This window comes from Encephalitozoon romaleae, chromosome X (genome assembly GCF_000280035.1).
Source record: "Encephalitozoon romaleae SJ-2008 chromosome X, complete sequence".
In the NCBI taxonomy this organism is placed as follows: domain Eukaryota; kingdom Fungi; phylum Microsporidia; family Unikaryonidae; genus Encephalitozoon; species Encephalitozoon romaleae.
The window spans coordinates 49,160-67,078 of NC_024904.1; the positions used below are offsets into that span (position 1 = coordinate 49,160).

General features: G+C 40.5%; 6 protein-coding genes across 6 annotated transcripts; 2 read left to right on the forward strand and 4 right to left on the reverse strand.

Moving 5' to 3' along the window:
* Positions 1-12: 12 nt before the first annotated feature.
* On the reverse strand, positions 13-1,350 carry EROM_100460 (phosphatidyl inositol-3-kinase; the record flags this gene model as incomplete). Its single annotated transcript, XM_009267084.1, has 1 exon — positions 13-1,350. One exon carries the CDS (start codon positions 1,348-1,350, stop codon positions 13-15), a length of 1,338 nt encoding a protein of 445 aa, XP_009265359.1.
* A 101-nt stretch (positions 1,351-1,451) lies between these two features.
* On the forward strand, positions 1,452-3,173 carry EROM_100470 (DNA replication factor A protein 1; the record flags this gene model as incomplete). Its single annotated transcript, XM_009267085.1, has 1 exon — positions 1,452-3,173. One exon carries the CDS (start codon positions 1,452-1,454, stop codon positions 3,171-3,173), a length of 1,722 nt encoding a protein of 573 aa, XP_009265360.1.
* A 58-nt stretch (positions 3,174-3,231) lies between these two features.
* On the forward strand, positions 3,232-3,726 carry EROM_100480 (hypothetical protein; the record flags this gene model as incomplete). Its single annotated transcript, XM_009267086.1, has 1 exon — positions 3,232-3,726. The coding sequence occupies one exon, from the start codon at positions 3,232-3,234 to the stop codon at positions 3,724-3,726; it is 495 nt and encodes a 164-aa protein (XP_009265361.1).
* Positions 3,727-3,792: 66 nt separating this feature from the next.
* EROM_100490 (nonsense-mediated mRNA decay protein 5) lies at positions 3,793-6,615 on the reverse strand (the record flags this gene model as incomplete). Its single annotated transcript, XM_009267087.1, has 1 exon — positions 3,793-6,615. The coding sequence occupies one exon, from the start codon at positions 6,613-6,615 to the stop codon at positions 3,793-3,795; it is 2,823 nt and encodes a 940-aa protein (XP_009265362.1).
* Positions 6,616-6,708: 93 nt separating this feature from the next.
* EROM_100500 (T complex protein 1 subunit eta) lies at positions 6,709-8,244 on the reverse strand (the record flags this gene model as incomplete). Its single annotated transcript, XM_009267088.1, has 1 exon — positions 6,709-8,244. One exon carries the CDS (start codon positions 8,242-8,244, stop codon positions 6,709-6,711), a length of 1,536 nt encoding a protein of 511 aa, XP_009265363.1.
* A 257-nt stretch (positions 8,245-8,501) lies between these two features.
* On the reverse strand, positions 8,502-17,909 carry EROM_100510 (dynein heavy chain; the record flags this gene model as incomplete). Its single annotated transcript, XM_009267089.1, has 1 exon — positions 8,502-17,909. One exon carries the CDS (start codon positions 17,907-17,909, stop codon positions 8,502-8,504), a length of 9,408 nt encoding a protein of 3,135 aa, XP_009265364.1.
* Positions 17,910-17,919: the final 10 nt, after the last annotated feature.

Genomic DNA, 17,919 nt, shown 5'->3' on the forward strand with positions numbered 1-17,919 from the left:
CAGGCATTCGGATCATCTCCTCCAGAGTATCCCTATCCTGTTAACAAGATGCACTACAGATGTTCTAAAGCTCCCAACAGCGCTCTTGATCTCTTTTTCGAAATGCTCCAGCGCTTCTTTTTCGGTAATCTCCAGCTTCAGTCTATCTCTTGCAAATGAAATGATTTTGTCCAGGTCGAGCCGAAAGATCTCGTTTCGAACCAATATACACCATAGAACAAAGATCTTTCGCCATGATCTTCTTATTTGAAGAAACATCTCTCCGGACTTTGAAAGAAAATCCTGGTAAGCTAGCTCATCATTTACCAGATAATCGCGTATGGGACTAACAATCGTTATTCTATGCGAAATGGGCTTTGGTTCATTGCCAAACACATAGCTGAAATCAATATGAAAGAACCTTCCATCCTTAGCCACCATCATGTTCCCTGGATTTCTGTCTCCAACCCCCATCACATAACAAGCAACGGAGTATCCGCAGAGGGTGTCCACAAACATCTTTTTCTTTTCAAGACTTCTTCCATAATCCGAGCACTTCTCTTCTTCAATATATCTTACCAAATCGCTTCTTTTTCTGATTTTTGTAAAGTCCACCCCATCCACCACTTCCACAATTCCTTCCTCTCTACTCAGTGGTATGACTCTATAAGCAACCAGGTCAACCCCAATCAGTCTCGACATGTACTTTATTGTTTCAAGAACAAACAGGTCTTTAGTAAGGTCATCTCCCTTTTTGTACATGACTCTTGAAGTACCCCTATCCGTATCCAGAGGCACAAGGATTGGGAATGTCGATGATGGAAATATCTCAATCTCTTTGAAGACTATTTCCTTCACTGTTGTGCCAGGGTTGAACAACGAGGTGTATACCATCCCTCCTAGTCTTGAGTAGAAACGCAATGCACCATACAACTTATACTCTCTTATCCTCTTCTTCTTGGATGATTTGTGGGACGTTATGGCATAAATTCTTCTTATCTCTTCAATCAGTGCCATCTGTCCCTCCAGCATTCCTAGCATTCCATACTTAGCATCGAGCGCTAGAAAACCATTCACAACGTCTTCGTATTTATGGCTAGACCTAGCACACCCCTCACGAAGCTCAAACCTAACCTTCCAGAATCTACTTACTTGATGGCTGATGGATAGCTTATCCTCTATATCTACTTCCGAAAATGAAGGGAAGTACATATACAAGCCGTCCACCTCTTGAAGGCACAAATACTTCGCAACTGCTTTTTCTATGTCTTTATCTGAGTCTTCCAAGAGCTTTGAAACACTCTCACCAAGCGAGGAGATGTGCACTTCTTCTACCATACATCTGAAAGTACTGCTGTTCCACTCCTCCATCGATTTATATTCCTCAAGTGTTTTGGTGCCTCTAGTATATATCAGCATCTGAAACAGTATCCTTTAAGCACAAGTATTTCAATTATTAGCTTAGGTCACCCATGAAACTTGAACCAGGAACGGTCGAAGCTCTTTACAACAGTCAGACTAATAATCCGCTGTACAAGAATCCCATTCTCCAGATTACATCTCTAGGGAAATTATCAGTTGCTATTGGGGACAAGCAAAGATATCGAGTCAACCTATCTGACGGAGTAAGCTATATGAAGGGGATTTTTTCCAGTGAGCTCACACCTCACTTTGAGAAGGGGCTCGTGAGCAAATACAGCCTGATTAAGCCTGGAAGGTTTAGTGTAAGGTCAAAAGATGGCAGCGTGTACATATACATCCAGGAGATCCAGGAATACGAAGACTGTAATGTCGAGATTGGGAAGCCTGTCAACATAAGTACTGGAAATGCATCTTTTAGTGATAATCAGCCAAGCCCGGGAAATCCAAGACGTATAGAAGGGAGCAACCAGCAGCATTGTAGGCCTACAGATGAGGGGGATAAAAAAAGAGTAAGGAGAGATGCTGATGATGAAGGAGAATTTGTAGCGATAAACATGCTGAATCCATTTTACAATAAGTGGACAATAAAGGGAAGAGTGGTAGTGAAGAGTGATATAAGAAGGTTTACCAACCACAAAGGGGAAGGAAAAGTATTTAATTTTGAGATTTCGGATGGAACTGCACAAGTAAAAATAATATGCTTTTCGGATTGTGTGGACATATTCTTTCCGATAGTGGAGGTTGGAAAAGTGTACATTATCTCAAAGGGAACTGTAAAGACGGCAAACAAGCAGTATTCCACAAACCCCTTTGACTATGAAATAATCTTGGACAAAGGCTCGGAAGTTAGGTGTGCTGCCGATGATGGGTCACCTCGATATTTCTTCAACTTTGTTAAGATTTCAGATCTATCGCTCGGGAGTACCTATTGTGATGTAATTGGGGTTGTCAAGGAAGTGTACAGCCCTTCGACTGTGATGATTAGGAGCACTCAGAATGAACTCCTCAAAAGGGATGCCATTCTTGTTGATGAAAGTGGGAGTGTGAGGTTAACGTTATGGGGGCCAAAGGCTGAGATTGATATTGAAGGAGGAATGGTTCTCGGACTAAAGTCTATCAAGGTCAGTGAATTTAACGGAATCACGATATCAACTACCGGAGGATCACAGGTTGTAGTGAACCCAGATATTCCTGAGGCACATGAGCTTGCAGGATGGTATCAATCGATTGGCAAAGATATGCAGGTATCTCTCCCCCGGAAAGAAGAAAAGAGGAGATTGATACAGGAAGTCAAGGAAAACGAGCTGGCCTATTCGACGATTCAAGGGACAGTAATGTTCCTGAAGGAAGATGCACTGTGGTACACATCATGCAAGGGTGAGGGATGCAACAAGAAGGTCGCGATGGAGGAAAGTGGGAACTACAGGTGTGAGAGATGCAACATGACATATGAGGACTGTAATTACAGATATATGGTCAGTATGCATCTTGGAGATTTCACAGGGCAGATATGGGTGAGCCTCTTTGATGAGGCGGCATCAGGATTCTTTGGAATATCTGCGAGGGAGATGAAAGAGATGAGCGAAGAGTCTCCTACTGAGCTACAAACACTAATTAGAAGGATGTATTTCAGGGAATGCCTATTCAGAATTAAGTCGAAGCAGGATAGCTACAATGATGAGCTTAGAATGAGATACAGCGGATTGAATGTAATCACCCTGGATATATTGAAGGAGTCAAAAAGGCTTCTTGATGTGATTGAGAAGGTATAATTAGGGAAATAAATCATTTTGAAGCCAAAGATATTTTAGTTTATGAATAGCTGCCCACATGCAATACAAAGGCATCAACAGAATGACAAGAGAAAAAATACTTAGCTCTGAAGAATTCAAGAATATGAGGTCATTTACAGAGCCGGATGTGGTTGGAAGCATCTGCTCCCTGAATTCTATAGGGGGGCTGATCAAAGGAATACCTCACAAGTTCCTATGTCTTATTCAGAAGATGGGTGCAATCTCTATGAAGGAGGAAGTTGTTGCTACAAGTCTAGAGGACCTGAGACCTAGTGAACCCGGGCCTTTGGATTCTTCGATGAAGGTATTTCGTGGGAACGTGTACTTTATAGCAGCCTCTCTCATGTATCTGAGGCTTTCCAAGAGGTTTCATGAATACAAGCCTTTGGTTAGATCATTTCTCATGGACTTCAGAAAGATACCTATCATTGATGGACAAAACAATAAGGAGTTTATTTATCTTGATGTCTTTGCTGATGATCTGCTTAACAAAAATAGGATATTCAATGTCCATTTAAATAGAACTTGTTAGGGCTCTTGAATAGCTATTCAAGTTGCTACAAGCCGCAAACAGTCGGAGTAAATGGTTTTAATGGCTTCATATTTTCTGGACAACTCTCTCTCCGTTAAGAACAGTAGAAATTGATGCTTTCTGCTGGTCGGTCATTATAGAGACAACCTTTTCTCCATAAGACCCAGCCATGGGAGAAGAGAGTATGGAGGAGATGTATCCAAATGGCTCAAAATGATCTAAAGGCGATTCGAAGTAAATATCCTCCTCTAAGATATCCATGGCATCAAAGTCGTCATCACTTGCATCAAGGTACTCGTCTTCTTCAGAATCTGCTGAAGATGTAACAGTATCTTCATTTTCCTTCATCTGGTTTCTTAGCTTTATGGCATCAGGAAGAGAGGTAATTATTGCTACAAGAACTTTGTTAAGGCTGTGGAGGTCAAGTTCAGGAAGACTTCCTTCCTGAAGTCTACAAATCGTGCCTACGAACAGAGTGCATATCTTCTTGTCATGGACTCTTTTGAATCTGTTTTTCTGGTCAAAGAACTTTTCAAAGAACGTTTGGAAATACTTCTGTTCCCTAAGAATCTGAATAGTCTCATTTGGTCTTAGGATAAAGCAGTTCATTACAACCTCAAGTGCATAGACCATTGCCGCACTACTCTCGTCGATATTATCGCCAGACATCCCAACAGAAATAAAGAAAGATAGTCTTGAGGGTTCTTTGGAAAGAACCTCATTTCCTATGTTCAGAATTATCGACTCAATGATTCTGCACCCTCCTATGAACTCTTCATCAGAAAGGTTCTCCTCGTTACACAAGCAAAAATTTGATATTAAAGAGTAAACACTCCCTATTATGTTTGCATCCATGATGCTTGTCTTTCCATATGTTACGAAGTTGTCGATCAAATTAGCCACTTCCCATGGATATATTCCTATCTCATCAGAAGGGAGATTCAACACCATCTGGAGAAGGCCCCACATGGACCCTTCTATCTCTTTGATCATGAACACATACGCATTGAGTATGTCCAAGGCTTCGTGGTAGAAGTCGGACTTTTCCTCTTTTAGAATGAAGGAGATTACATCATAAGAGTTCACATATGAATGCCTGAGTGTAGGAGATCCTTGGTTGAGTGATAGGACGAGACTCTCCATGTTTCGAAGGAATCCAGAGACAACCAGGAGCTTGTTTTCCCCTTCATCATTCTCATTCAACAGATGTGACAAAGCAATTCTTGATATTGATCCGACAAGCTCAGGTGCATATTTTGAGATTTCATCGGGGTAGTACCCAATAATAGAGTCCAGTAATATTGCAAGGGATTCGAAATCATATATGTTTGAGAGATTCAGTATAGATTCTACTGTTTCCGGAATCAACTCCTTGAATTTTTCAGAGGCCATCTCATTGAACAAGAAAAAAGACATCGCGAGAGTACCTTCCACTCTAAGGACCTTGTGAGTAGATTTCATGAGCTTATGTGTACTGTCCAATGCCTCAAACACCAGGTTGTTAATAGGAAGATCTTCTTGTATTTCCGACAAGAAGTAGCAGGCCTGAGATTTCATAACCAATGAGTTCCCGCAAAGATATGGAATTACATGATTTATCACAACATATTCAACCACACTTCTGGCCTTCCTCAGCAGCGTTGATTTTATCTTTGTTAGCAAGAAAAGAGATCCATATGCTGGTCTTGTATTGTCCAAGGTTGGATTTTCTTTGTATTTTCCGAGAACAGAAACAAGGTAGCTGATGATTCCTTGGAATGTTTCTTGTTCCTGCTTAACTTTAGATATAATGTCGCAGAACAGTATGCTAAGTCTATTTCTCAAGTGGTTCGCAGAGTAGTTGTATTTCTCTCTCAAGTACCTGTCGGGATCATTCTCGATATCATCCTCCTCCGAGTCAGACAAGGAGTATAGTGGTAAAATGTATCCGGAAATAAGATAAAACAGATCCAACTCCATGTATCGAAAAAACTCCGAGCTGGACGTTAGTAGCACAAAAAAATCTATGGCGTACAATTCAACGTCAGCAGTATGCTCAGATCTTTCTTGGATTATCTTAAGGAACGTCGCGTATATCATCTGAAACCTGTGCATGTCGGTGATGTATTCACTGAGTTCATTGTTCTTGTAGAACTTCTTGATCCCCTTACTGCAAGCTTTGTACATAAAATACGCCGCCCACTTCCTGCTTTCAAGTAGATTCTCGTCCGCACCTTTTAAATTCAAAATTCGAAGTGATAAGTTGAATGTATATGAAAAGGTACCTATTGAAGAGAGAAAGTCAGGAATTGAGTAGCAACAGTAAGACTTGGCAAGCACGGTCATCCCAATCTTAACCATCCTATAATTCCCACACTCTAAAAATTCATATGTCTTCTCAAGGATATCCTTTCCTGCAGTGCCAAATGTTAGCTTTAGAACTCGCTCTAGATTATATTTTATCTTCTCCGCATCAAATATCCTTTCATACATGTTCAGTGCAGTGAAGATGCTGTTTAAATCAGAGCTTTTCATAAACACAGATGCCTTCTGAAATATCCCTTTCAGATCATTCAACTTCTCAGTATTGAAGATGTGCACAAGAATTGCATTGTATGCCGTTCTTGTTATGTCGTCCCCATACAAAAACAAATCCAATATGTTTTCTATAAGATACTTCCGAACTTCAGAGTACATATCGTCTTTCCATTGCTTGATTATTGTATTCTTGAAATAGATTGCTGATATTCTCCTCAGTGTAACATCGGAATCTTTCATACACGTATGCGGAAGGGACATCACAAACGTCAGATCCTTCTCCAGATTCATCAGTATGGACTCCGCTGCATTTCTCTTACCAAGATCTGCGTCAATAGTCTGCAGAAATATTTGCCGCGCTTCTTCTTTCATGAGGGGATCCCAGATATTTTTTGAAAAATTTTGTAATGTTCTTCCCAATTTCCTTGTAGAACAAGAAGATTTCCAGGACTATTCGAAATATTTTTATTGACTCCTCTCGGCCATTATAGTCGAATCAATCATGATGATCGAGGCTGCTCCATTGAAAGATGCCTTGATCATATTTTTCTTGACCTCAAGAGGCTCGTATATCCCAAGATCCCGCATATCCCGAACTCCTTCAATGCTAACTCCTTGATAGACAGACCCGTTGGCATGCTTCTTCCGGAGGTCCTGAATTATGCTGATAGTATCAAATCCAAAGTTCTTAGCTAGAAGAAGAGGAATCTTCTCAAATGCTTGTCCCACGGCTTTTGCAACAAATACTTTCTTATTCCCATATTCCATCGACTTCTCTCTAATCATCTTGGACAGCTCCATTTCAACAGATCCTCCTCCACTGACAGCTCTCCTAGTCTTTAGGGCTGTTCTGACAACACATATTGCATCATGGACAGCCCTTCCAATCTCTTCAAGAACCTCCTGTCCAGGCCCTCGGAGTATTATTGTGCATGCATTCATTCCTCCTCCTTCAAAATAGTTGTACCTAAGCTTTCCTAACTGTCTTTCCTCAAAGAGTTCACATGATCCCAAGCTGTCTTCCAAGTAGTCTGTAGACCCAAGTATTCTTCCTCCACATGACCCAACAACCCTACCAAGATCTTCCTTCGAAACCCTTCCGGCACAGAATATCCCATGCTTTGCAAAGTACTGTGTAGCATAGTCTCCTATAGATAGAGAGCTCAAAACCACATTTGCCCCGCTGTCTATTATCTCGTCCAGCTTCCTGCTGATAATGGTCCACTCAGCATTAACAACTTTCTGATACTCCTCAACTCCTCCAACCCTCATCTCAGCATTATCACGTTCGCTTTTCCACTCAAGCTCCACATTCAAACATAGAATCTTTGGATTTGAAATCCTTTTCGGCTGTTGCTCATATCCTGCATAAGTAAAGCATTTCTCAAATGCAACCCCATTCACGGCAATGGAATCCCCGATGCTTCCTCCTTGGACCTTTTTTATTCCAATGGACTCCATATCATCTACCCTCGATTGTCTCACTGCATCAACCACCATTCGTGAAAAGTGCTTCTTTTCATGTCTTATATTCTTGGAAGTAACACAGGTCTCTGCCAGCTTGTAGAGCATTTCGTCGTCAACCTCCACACTCATCTTCTCCACATGCTCAATGCATGCAGCCCTAAGCTCAGAAAGGCACTCCCTAATGGATTCAAGGTCAAAGCTGTCTTTGATGAGCGATTTCAAACAGTTCAATATTTCTGCAGTTAGAACCACAACACTGGTTGTTCCATCCCCAACCTCACTATCCTGGGATTCAGATATACCCACTAGAAGCTTTCCCACAGGATGCTTTACTTTCATATGCTTGAGTATCGTTGCCCCATCATTGGTTACCACAATCTCCTTCCCTGCAAACAGCTTATCCATCCCGTAAGGCCCTAAGGTACTTTCTAGAAACTCGGCTATTTTGATGCATACGTCTATGTTCGATACTACCTGAAGCTTTCCCTCCCGGGGATCTGCTACCTTCTCTGTCTGTACAAAAAGCTGATTCATATCTGGGCCTAAAATTTTTATGCTCGATAAAGGTTCAGAAGAAAAGCTCCTCACCGACTATGAGCCGAGGACATATCGAGAAAGATCTAAGGAACGAAGATTTAAGGATGTGGCTCTTAAAATGCCCAGAAGGCGTGGATCTCTTTTCAGAGTCGATCTCTCTAAAGTTGTAGAAGAAAAGAAGTACTTTATATTTTCAACATTTCTTAATAGATTTATCAAATGAAACTTCTTATCCAAAGCTTTTATCTATGGATTCATAAGTCGATTCTGCTGCTATATACAATGGTTTTCAAATACTCCTTGTCACAATGTCCCATGTTCTCAGTACAGAGCAGGAGATCTTTCACTCCAAACTGCCCATTCCTAGTCATCATTTCTATATGGAATTTTATCAGCTCAGGATCCCCTTCAGAAATCATATCAAAGTCTGAAGCCTCCTGACTTGCATATCTCTTGCAGTAGGCAACCTTAGTGTCTTCCATCAGAGAATGCCTCTTCCCTTCTTCAATCGTAAGTATTAACCTATTATTCCCTGTTTTCTTAGCATTCCCTAGGTAATGAATATTCTTGATCAGATAGATCTTACTTTCTTGCGATTTCTCCTCCAACATCTCCCGGATTTTCTCATTATTTTCCTTAGGCCCAGCCGATATCACAGAAGTTATCTTCATCTTCTCTTCAATCATGTGCATTGCATCATCACAGGCCAGTACCAGTGTGTAGTCAAATGGATATCTAGTCATTTCGCATAGAATATCTGTGTATCCACTCTTGGTATCCGGAAATGAGCTGGAGTAGAACGAGTCCACATTGCTCGAAATTATGTCCCTTAAAACGCTCATATCTGTATCCATAATCCTGATCCACAGGTCCTTGCAGTTATCATTACATATTTTACTACTCAATATGGGATACAATACACTCTCCACATATTCCTTATAGATTCTGAAGGAAAGCTGTACTGAATACACATTAAAAAAGCTCTCGCTTTTCTTATCAAACACCGTATTGAGGACTTCATAGACTTCTCTTTTTTTAGAATGCTGCCTGTCAATATTTCTCTCCTCTTCCAGTGCCTTTTTATGTTTATATATCTCTTCGAGTGGTGCATGCCCGACTATCAGTTCAAGGAGCCTTTCCTCAGACCTTTCCAGGTTTCCAGACTTCTCTGCTTCAAACCTCTCTGCAAACCTACAATTGTATGTATATCCCTTGTAAAAGTTTGCCCTTGAGTTCGATACCAGTATGATTGAGTGTGTGGCATTGTCCATCTGCCGCTTCAGCGCCTTGTATATATCTCTATCAAATCGATCACAGCCATAGACAATAACGTCGTTTCCATAATAGTTACAATTTGATAGAACTTGCTTATAATTCTTGTCTGAAAGGCTTGTGGAAATAAACCTTCCCGCTTTAAGGAGCCCGGAAATACTGCTCCCATGAACGAACCCGTTTCTATTGTGGTGAAGAATCCAGTCTGTGTTTGTAAGCATATACCTTATCGGGCATAAGTACTTCATTCTTTTCCATTTATCAACCTCGTCAGATAGTTCCTCTATGATCTTATTAATAAGTGAAGCTTTTTCGTCAGCAGTTGATATTTCTGTTTTTGTAGTTTCAAGCCTAAGTGTCGATGCACTATATTCATCCTTCATGGCCTCAATCATATTCTCAATATCTGCAAGCTTCTTTTCTTCTTTCTCTATCTCCCCTCTGCTTTTTTTGATACTACTGTCAAGCACCGCTATCTCCTCTTCCATGGGCAAAATCTCTGCCATGATCCTAGCATATTTGTACCTTGCCATCACCCACATGAAAAGAGACCCACAAGCTTTGCTTGCATTCTGTGCTTTCTCGTAGGTGAACAGCGGATTGGACATTAACTCCTCAAGAATATCAGGGATCGTGGTACCTTTGCAGTTCAAAACCTTGGAGACAAAATCCTCTCTTTTCACAAACTGAATCAATCTCTTCCACTCAATCTTTTCTGTATCTCCCTTGGATGCCCCTTCTACAAGCCAGAATACAGCCTCGATAGTGTTTCTGATTATTTCCGGGGGGTTTATCATCACTTTTATCTCCGATAGACTACTCTTGGGGAGCTCTTCAATACTTCTTTTTGATTCTTCCAACAGTGTTTTAGCCATTGCAAGTCTTTTATCCATCACCTCCTGCTTCTTCTGGTTTATCTTTAGTGCACCTTCCATTTCGCTTTTCCTACTCCCAATAACACTCTTCTCGTTTTCTAGCTGTTTCTGAGAAGCAATAATCTTCTCAAGTTGCCAGTCCAGTTTGGAATTGAGTTCCTGTAGATCTTTCTTCTTTTGAGATGATTCAGATCGCAATGCCCATGCCTCCTTCCTGAACTCTTCAATCTTCTGCAGTCCCTCTACTAGAAATTCTTTTCTCTTTGCCTCATTCTCTCTAAACATTCTATAAATCTGAACAAAGCTCTCTACAAGCCCGATCGCCTTACAGAAAAAGCTTGTTGTTATAACGTTCGGATGGAGACATGAAGAGGGATGCCCATCTTCCTCAACATTTATTATCGGAGAAGGCGTTTCAAGCAATATCCCTATGTTCTCAGAATCAATACACATTCCAACCTCAGACACAAGGCATCTTCTCCATCCACCTCCCTGTAATATATCCTCATTGATGGCCATATTGTAAACTTTAAGTAGGTCTATAGAATAATAAGGGGCCCTTTTCAACCTGAACATCATGCATTGGCTGAGTATATCTTTCCCAAGATCAAGCCCATTCTCTACAAGGAAGGCTGTTTGCCCATTAATCTTCTTTTCATCCTCATTTCCAACCATTTTTACATTTATCTTCATACGCCTCATACACTCTCTTATCAGCCAATGCTTGCCTGACATCTTAGGCCCTTCAATCACAATGCTATATCCTCTATGAAGAATCGACCCTACATAAGAGACATCGTCACTCTCCTTAGCTTTCTTGAACCTCCTAGTCTCAAGATCAAACTCAACCTCATTGGCTCCTTTTCCAAATATCCTTCGTATCTCATTTCGTAGGTTCGTAAGTTCTCCAAAGTAAATCTTCGATTCAAAATATACTAAGTCAACCATATCTCCATCCTCTGCACACAAATCCCCTAGTGTCTCGATGAATCCTATAATCCTCCTAAGAGAGGTATCAAGGCTTTTGTAAACAAACAGTACTACCTCTAGGATCTTTTTGGATTCCTGAAAATGCCTTGTGTCTTTAAAGATTTTCCTGATCTTCTCCTCAAATAAAAATGATATGTCTCGAGGCGCCTCCACATATATCGATCTTATATTTCTTCTTAACCTTTCTGCCATCGTGCCAGAAACAGCGTCTTCTCCTCTCTTTTCATCAATCCCACATACCAAAACCACGTCTTTCATTTCCAGCTCTCCAACTCTTCCATGTTCATTGTGTTCCCTAACCATTTCTACTAAGTTTGCATCCGTACAATCAAATCCTTCAATGTAAACTACAGATCTTGTGTCGTATACCTTTTCTCCTCTTATCCTTTTTATCCTATCCTCTCCTAGTTTTCTTTCAATCATTGAAGCTTCTAATCCTTTTCCTTCAATCACAATAACATTATCCGGAAAAACCTCTTCGATCAATGATCTCTTTCCAACCCCTGCTTCTCCTCTGATCAAGAGAGCTCTTCTGCCATCCTTTGCCAACCTTTCAATACTCTTGGCATAAAAACTTTGTTCTTCCGTTGGAATCAACTTCCTAAACGGGAACTCAGGAATTCTGCTTCCATCATACCTTACATCTCCCTCAATACTAGTGGCATCTTGCCCATCTAGCATGTGTAAAGATTCGTCCTCCTCCATATATACAAGAAATACCCTAGTCAGCGTTGCAGGCGTTAGCTTTTCCATGGATGTACTTTCAAATACAAACTTGTAGTGGTCTGGAATTCTAATTCTTTCTCCAGAGCTTAAGCACAGCAATCTATTCTCATCCAATATCGAATTGAAATCTTCAATCCAAAAAGAATCCACAATTCCATCAAATACAAACCAGCATTCCTTCTCCCTATGCATGTTTCTCCTTAAGTCTCGGATAAACTTGCTGTCCCTCCACTCCCCAGTGACATCGTCTCTCCACCCAAACACCTTACCCATATTCCTTGGGTTGTAGTGGAAACACTCTGCTTTCCTTGCATCTTGTACTGTTTTTATCAGCGTGCTTTTTCCAACACCGTTCCTACCAATAATAAGAACTCCTCTTCTGCTTTCAAGTCCATATGTCAGCACCTCTTTGTATGTGAGATCTACATTTATTTCTATTCCAAAAGTCTTTTTGATTTCCCTGGCAAGCACTCCCTTATCCTTCTTTAGAAGACATGCCATGTAGAAATAGATGATCGATTTTGTGATCTCAAATTCTTCCTTTTGTCTTGCAATCATTCGGACTGCCCTTAGCCCAAAATCATAGTGCTCCTGCTTACTCACGTTAGCTTCCACTTCGCACATCAAGCTATAAACCTTTTCAGAGACTTCCCCGCAATAGTGGTCGATGATGTCCTTCATATCAGGTGTATCGATTCTTATTTCTCCAAACACACCTCTTAGGCTTCTAGGAAGTTGGTATCGCCCCTTATATCCTATGTTCATTGTAAGAAAAAACTTTGTCCTTTCCTTGTTCGAGAGAATCAGCTCTGTAGCTCCGCTCATTATCTCTTCACTCAGTCTATTGAACTCGTCAAAGCATAAATAAGACCCAGTTAGAACCCCAGCCTCAATGACATTCCTTAGAGTCGCTAACTCACATCCCTCGTTACAGCAAAATACAAAAACAGGCTTTCCAACAAGCCTACAATAGTATTTCACAGACTCTGTCTTTCCTGTTCCACTCCTTCCATACAGAATTGCACCGCACAGGCTTCTTAGCGAGATAACTATGCTTGAAACCACTCGGCATACTAAAGACGTAAATACAATATCTGTTGGAGGATAATACTCAAAGCCATATTCTGTCCTTTCAATGGAATCCATGTAAACCACCCCATCTATCATAATTGGCTTTGGATACAACCGATTCACCCCATTTGGATACTTCTCCATTTCTCTTTCAAGCACCTTAAGCTTTGGAGTCATTTCACAGCTTTTCATGTTGAAGTACTTGAACTCAACAATGAGGTCAGAAATGATTGATGGGCATCCTTCCTCCATGCCTTCTAGACCTTTGTAAAACCAGGACTTGAGAGTGTCGCTAATCTCTTTTGAAAATATCCTAATGAAACTTGCAAGGTCCTGATCAATTCGAACTTCCTTTTCCAGCATTACCCTTTCTCCACAGCTTTCAAACCCTATAACACTCCCATTCTTTTCTATAATAGAATCTATATTGAACATCATTCTTGCTATTTCTTCGTAATAGAATCTATTGTTCAATGCCTTGATAAGATCTTCGTCAGAAATAAAATATAGCCTGGGTGTTTCTTTCCTATATCTTTTGAGAAAGGTCTTAAGCCCTCTTGATATATCATCAAGATCTCTTTTCATCTCCAGAAGCTTATCTTTAAAAGGCAAAAGGGCCTCTAGCTCGGCATCCTTGCTTCGGACAACTTCTGAAGAGTTGGATCCAAACAACCGATCAGAGAATCTTTGTCTTATCATTGAGTACTTCTTGGCTTCAAACTGGAGTAGGTCGGAAGAAAAGACGTTTGTAAACTCCAGTACTCCTCTTTGCACCTCTTCAAGACAGGATAGGAGGTCAAGACATCTACTCATTAGTAGCCTAGCATCATTAAGCTCTTCAAAGAAGAAATGTTTCTTGTTGAACCTTGATATTGAATCGTGTTCTACTAGAAGCTTGTTTATCTTATCTCCAATGGCATCTATATTTGATACAACCAGTTGTCCATCCCTGGTAAACCGTGTCTCTAGTTTCATCAAAGATATCTCCCCTCTAACCTTTTCTATGTATCTTTCGACCTCATATTCAATTCTCGAATCTGTAATTTTCTGCTCTATGTCCTCCTTGTTGAACATAAAGAAAAATTGCTTAACCTCCATCTCCACGTCGAAATATTTTTTCTTCATATATAGACTCTTTAAATGTTGTAGATAACCGCATGCTGCCGTGTAATGTCTTATCTTATTCAAAAACTCTTTGTAGTATCTTGCATGGAATCTCCCCACATCAATGAGCTTTAGGAATGAGGTGATCTGGTTGATATCCACATTGCATACCTTCTGAGACTCGTATTTCTTAAGAGAGCTGCTAAGTTTACTGAAGCTATCCCACTCACCATCCAGGACAGCTAGTTTTTCATTAAGAGCATCAGAAACTACTGGTAGTCCTACAATCTTAAGAACCCTGTTGAAGCTTTCAATCCTTTCCCCGAGCTCTTTGTATCTAGCCTTAAGGGACTTAAACACAGGCCAAAATATAAGCTCGTCCTTCTCTTTAGTTACATCATTTATCTTCTCTTCAAGATCTCTGGTTTCCTCAATCAAAGATTCTCGCCTTAATCTTATGGTGTCAAATGGGATGTCATTCAAAAACATGCTCAAAACCCTTCTATTTGCATTTAAAGCCGCGTCCCTTTCATTCCTGATCATTTCAATTGATATACTTGGCCCTCTCATCTCGTATTCAACTATAGCCTCATTCAGTTCTTCAAGAGTCTTGAATTCATCCGAGTTCAAGTACTCATCAATTAATACCACTTTAGATATCCTGTCCACCAAATCATCCTCCTTTATGTTCTTTCTCCACCATACATGATCATCTGCACTAATCTTTTCAGAGGTCAGCATGTCCCAAACTCTGGAGTTTTCTATATCCACAAACTTCTGAACTTCATTGCACACCCCCTCAAACAGCTTCATATGTTCAGAAACATCCATACTGTGTTCAAAAACAAAGAAGGGGATCGTGTTCTTAACCAGCATCTCTGTGCTTCTGTAAGAATCTCTTATCCTTATGAATCTTTCATGCAACCCTAGAGGAAGCTCTGCAATCGAGATCCACCTTAAGGTTCCCAGGCAAAGGTCGTACTTCATTACAACCGTTTCAATTATGTCTTCCACTTTGGCTTTTATCTCATAATCAGGTTTAAAACTTCGAAGAATCTCATCAAAGAAGTATCCTCCCGAAGAGGGGAATATCTTATCCAGAATCTTAAAGTATTCAGAGAGAGGAGGTTCAAAGCAATCTTCCAAATCATGCCACCCTCTGGTGCTCTTTATCCCTTCTCCTTTAACCCTATGTCTCGAGGTAAAAAAGTTGCTATCATCCTTCTTTAGTGCCTCAAGTACCGATTCAAGATACTGTGAAAACACCCTGCTCATTGATCTATTTATTCCCCGTATCACAATACTCTTTTCATAGAGCTTGAAGAATTCCAGATAAGCCTTTGGGTCAAGTGAAAATACCATTCTTTTCCGAATCTGCTTCGAAAATATTGCCTTCATTTCTTCCTTGGCTATCTTCATCACAAAGAATCTGTAGGAGTATACCCTATCTTCAAGTGCCCCCACTTTATTCATGAGATCTTCTATTTCTTTTGTTTCTTTCACGTCTTTCCACTTCATCTCTAGGATCTTCTCCATTGATGAAAATACCATATCTATTTCTCCGTAAAACAGATCTAAGTCTCCCCTCATGTCCTCTAATATCCTATTGATTGTATTGCACCCATCGTCGAGCTTTGTATAAGTAGACCTGATTCTAGATGCCAAGGCCGTTGCTTCCTGAACTTGCTGAGAATTACCAGGTGCACAATCTCCCAACCTCATGGTCGTTATATACCTGTCTAACCTCTTTAGAATGGTATATCCAAGCGAAACCTTAAATTTTCTGCCCCCCTTCTCTTTGGCAATCCTTACTATTCTTTCAGAAAGAAATTCATCAGAGAGTACCCAAATACACCATTCATGCACTGCATCCACTATATGTCTTTCCACATAGTTCTTCATCTTTCTGATTTCTGACAACTGCACCATTCCATCGCTTACCTCTCCAAAGAACAAACCTAAAACCCTATCTACTTCAATGAACATGTCATGAAGTATGAGCAGATTCGACATTCTGCTACAGGAATCGTCATACAGAGATGAAAAGCCCGTCTTTACAATGGAATTCATGTACTTAATGATCATCATTCTGCTGTTAAGTGTTCTTCTTGAAAATTCCTCAAGGGTGTTGAAGAAACGCAACATCTCCATAATCTTGCACAGTTTTGAGAACTTGTATCCATCCTCTTGGTCAAGTAGTACTGCCAGAGCCACATCATTACCCTCCAAAACAACTGGATCCATTTCATGTATCCTTTCAAAAGCTGCATTGAATACATCAGAAACAAGAATCTCTTGATTATTGAACGAAAGGCCTGACCTAACCCTCACATCGAATATATCCTTTTTCATCCACCTTACTACAGGCCCATCGTTCGGATCTCCTATCTCTGACACCATCTCCCTTAATAAGATTTTATATTCTGCTTCATAACTCTTGTTCCCAATGTTTACTTGAAAGTCCGCAAGAACCTTACCAACCCTCAAGAATGACCAGGCAAAGAGAACGATCCTCTTAATGTCTTTAAACTCGACATAAAATCTCTCCAGACATTCTCCACCCCTAAACTCATAGAACAGTGACGATTCTAAGGATCCCATTTCGGATTCTTCTTCATTCAGAGAGATTCCAAGTGAAGACATACCCTCTATGCAACGTATGAGCAGCTCTTCAAAACATCCAATTAACCCTATTGACATGTGTTCAGTCACACGGTCTACTATCAGCTTGGCTAGATGATCCATTTGCATGAGAATTAGTTTTCTGGCCATTTTTGATTGTCTCCCGATACTCTTACCAATCATCTCTATAGCAGTTATAGTAGAACTCTTGAATTCATCCAAGCTCTTTGGAAAATAGATCCCATCAAAGTCTATGTCCTCGTAGAATCCATGGAGCCTTCTTCCAAGCTCAAAATACTTGTCTGAAAATAGTAAGCTATCTAATGTTGCTACAACAACAAACCTTCTATTTCTCTTCAGAACATCATGAGCAAACCTGAATACCTCACTCTTGCTGAACTCCTTTATATAGCACATTGTCATATAGAATTTGCTCCAGAAATCCTTTTCCTCATGAAATCCGTCTCGAGTCGACACAGTAGATTCATACAGCTTTCTTACACAATCAATCCATTGCTCCCCACTCCTGTGAATGAGGTCCACCTCGCATCTTGAAACCAGCTTTTCTAGATCAAGTCCACTCCGAAGATCTCTAGCATACCTTTCATAAAGCTTGGAAACTTCCTGGGTTTCTATATTCAGGTCCAGCTTCTTACTGTTGGGCTTCTCATTTAGTATCTTAGCCAAATGCTTAGTATGATGCTCCAACAATCTAAGTGTCCTGTCTATGGAAACAGATGTTGATTCTTTCCTAATCCTAGATATAGTTGCTGGTATTATGAGGTTAGATATTGCATCTATCATGAACTCGGAGGAGCCCTTGAGAATCAGAAGGCCATCCTCGCGACGCCTGACTATACAATCAGTGTCACTTGGAACTTCGCCTTTATATACGCTTGAATGGCCATCAACGTCTATTATGCATTGGTGCAGGCCTTCAAAAGACTTCAGCTTATCTTCAATTTCATTGATCTCTCTGTGGAGTGCATTGTTTATATCCATTTGAGGGTGT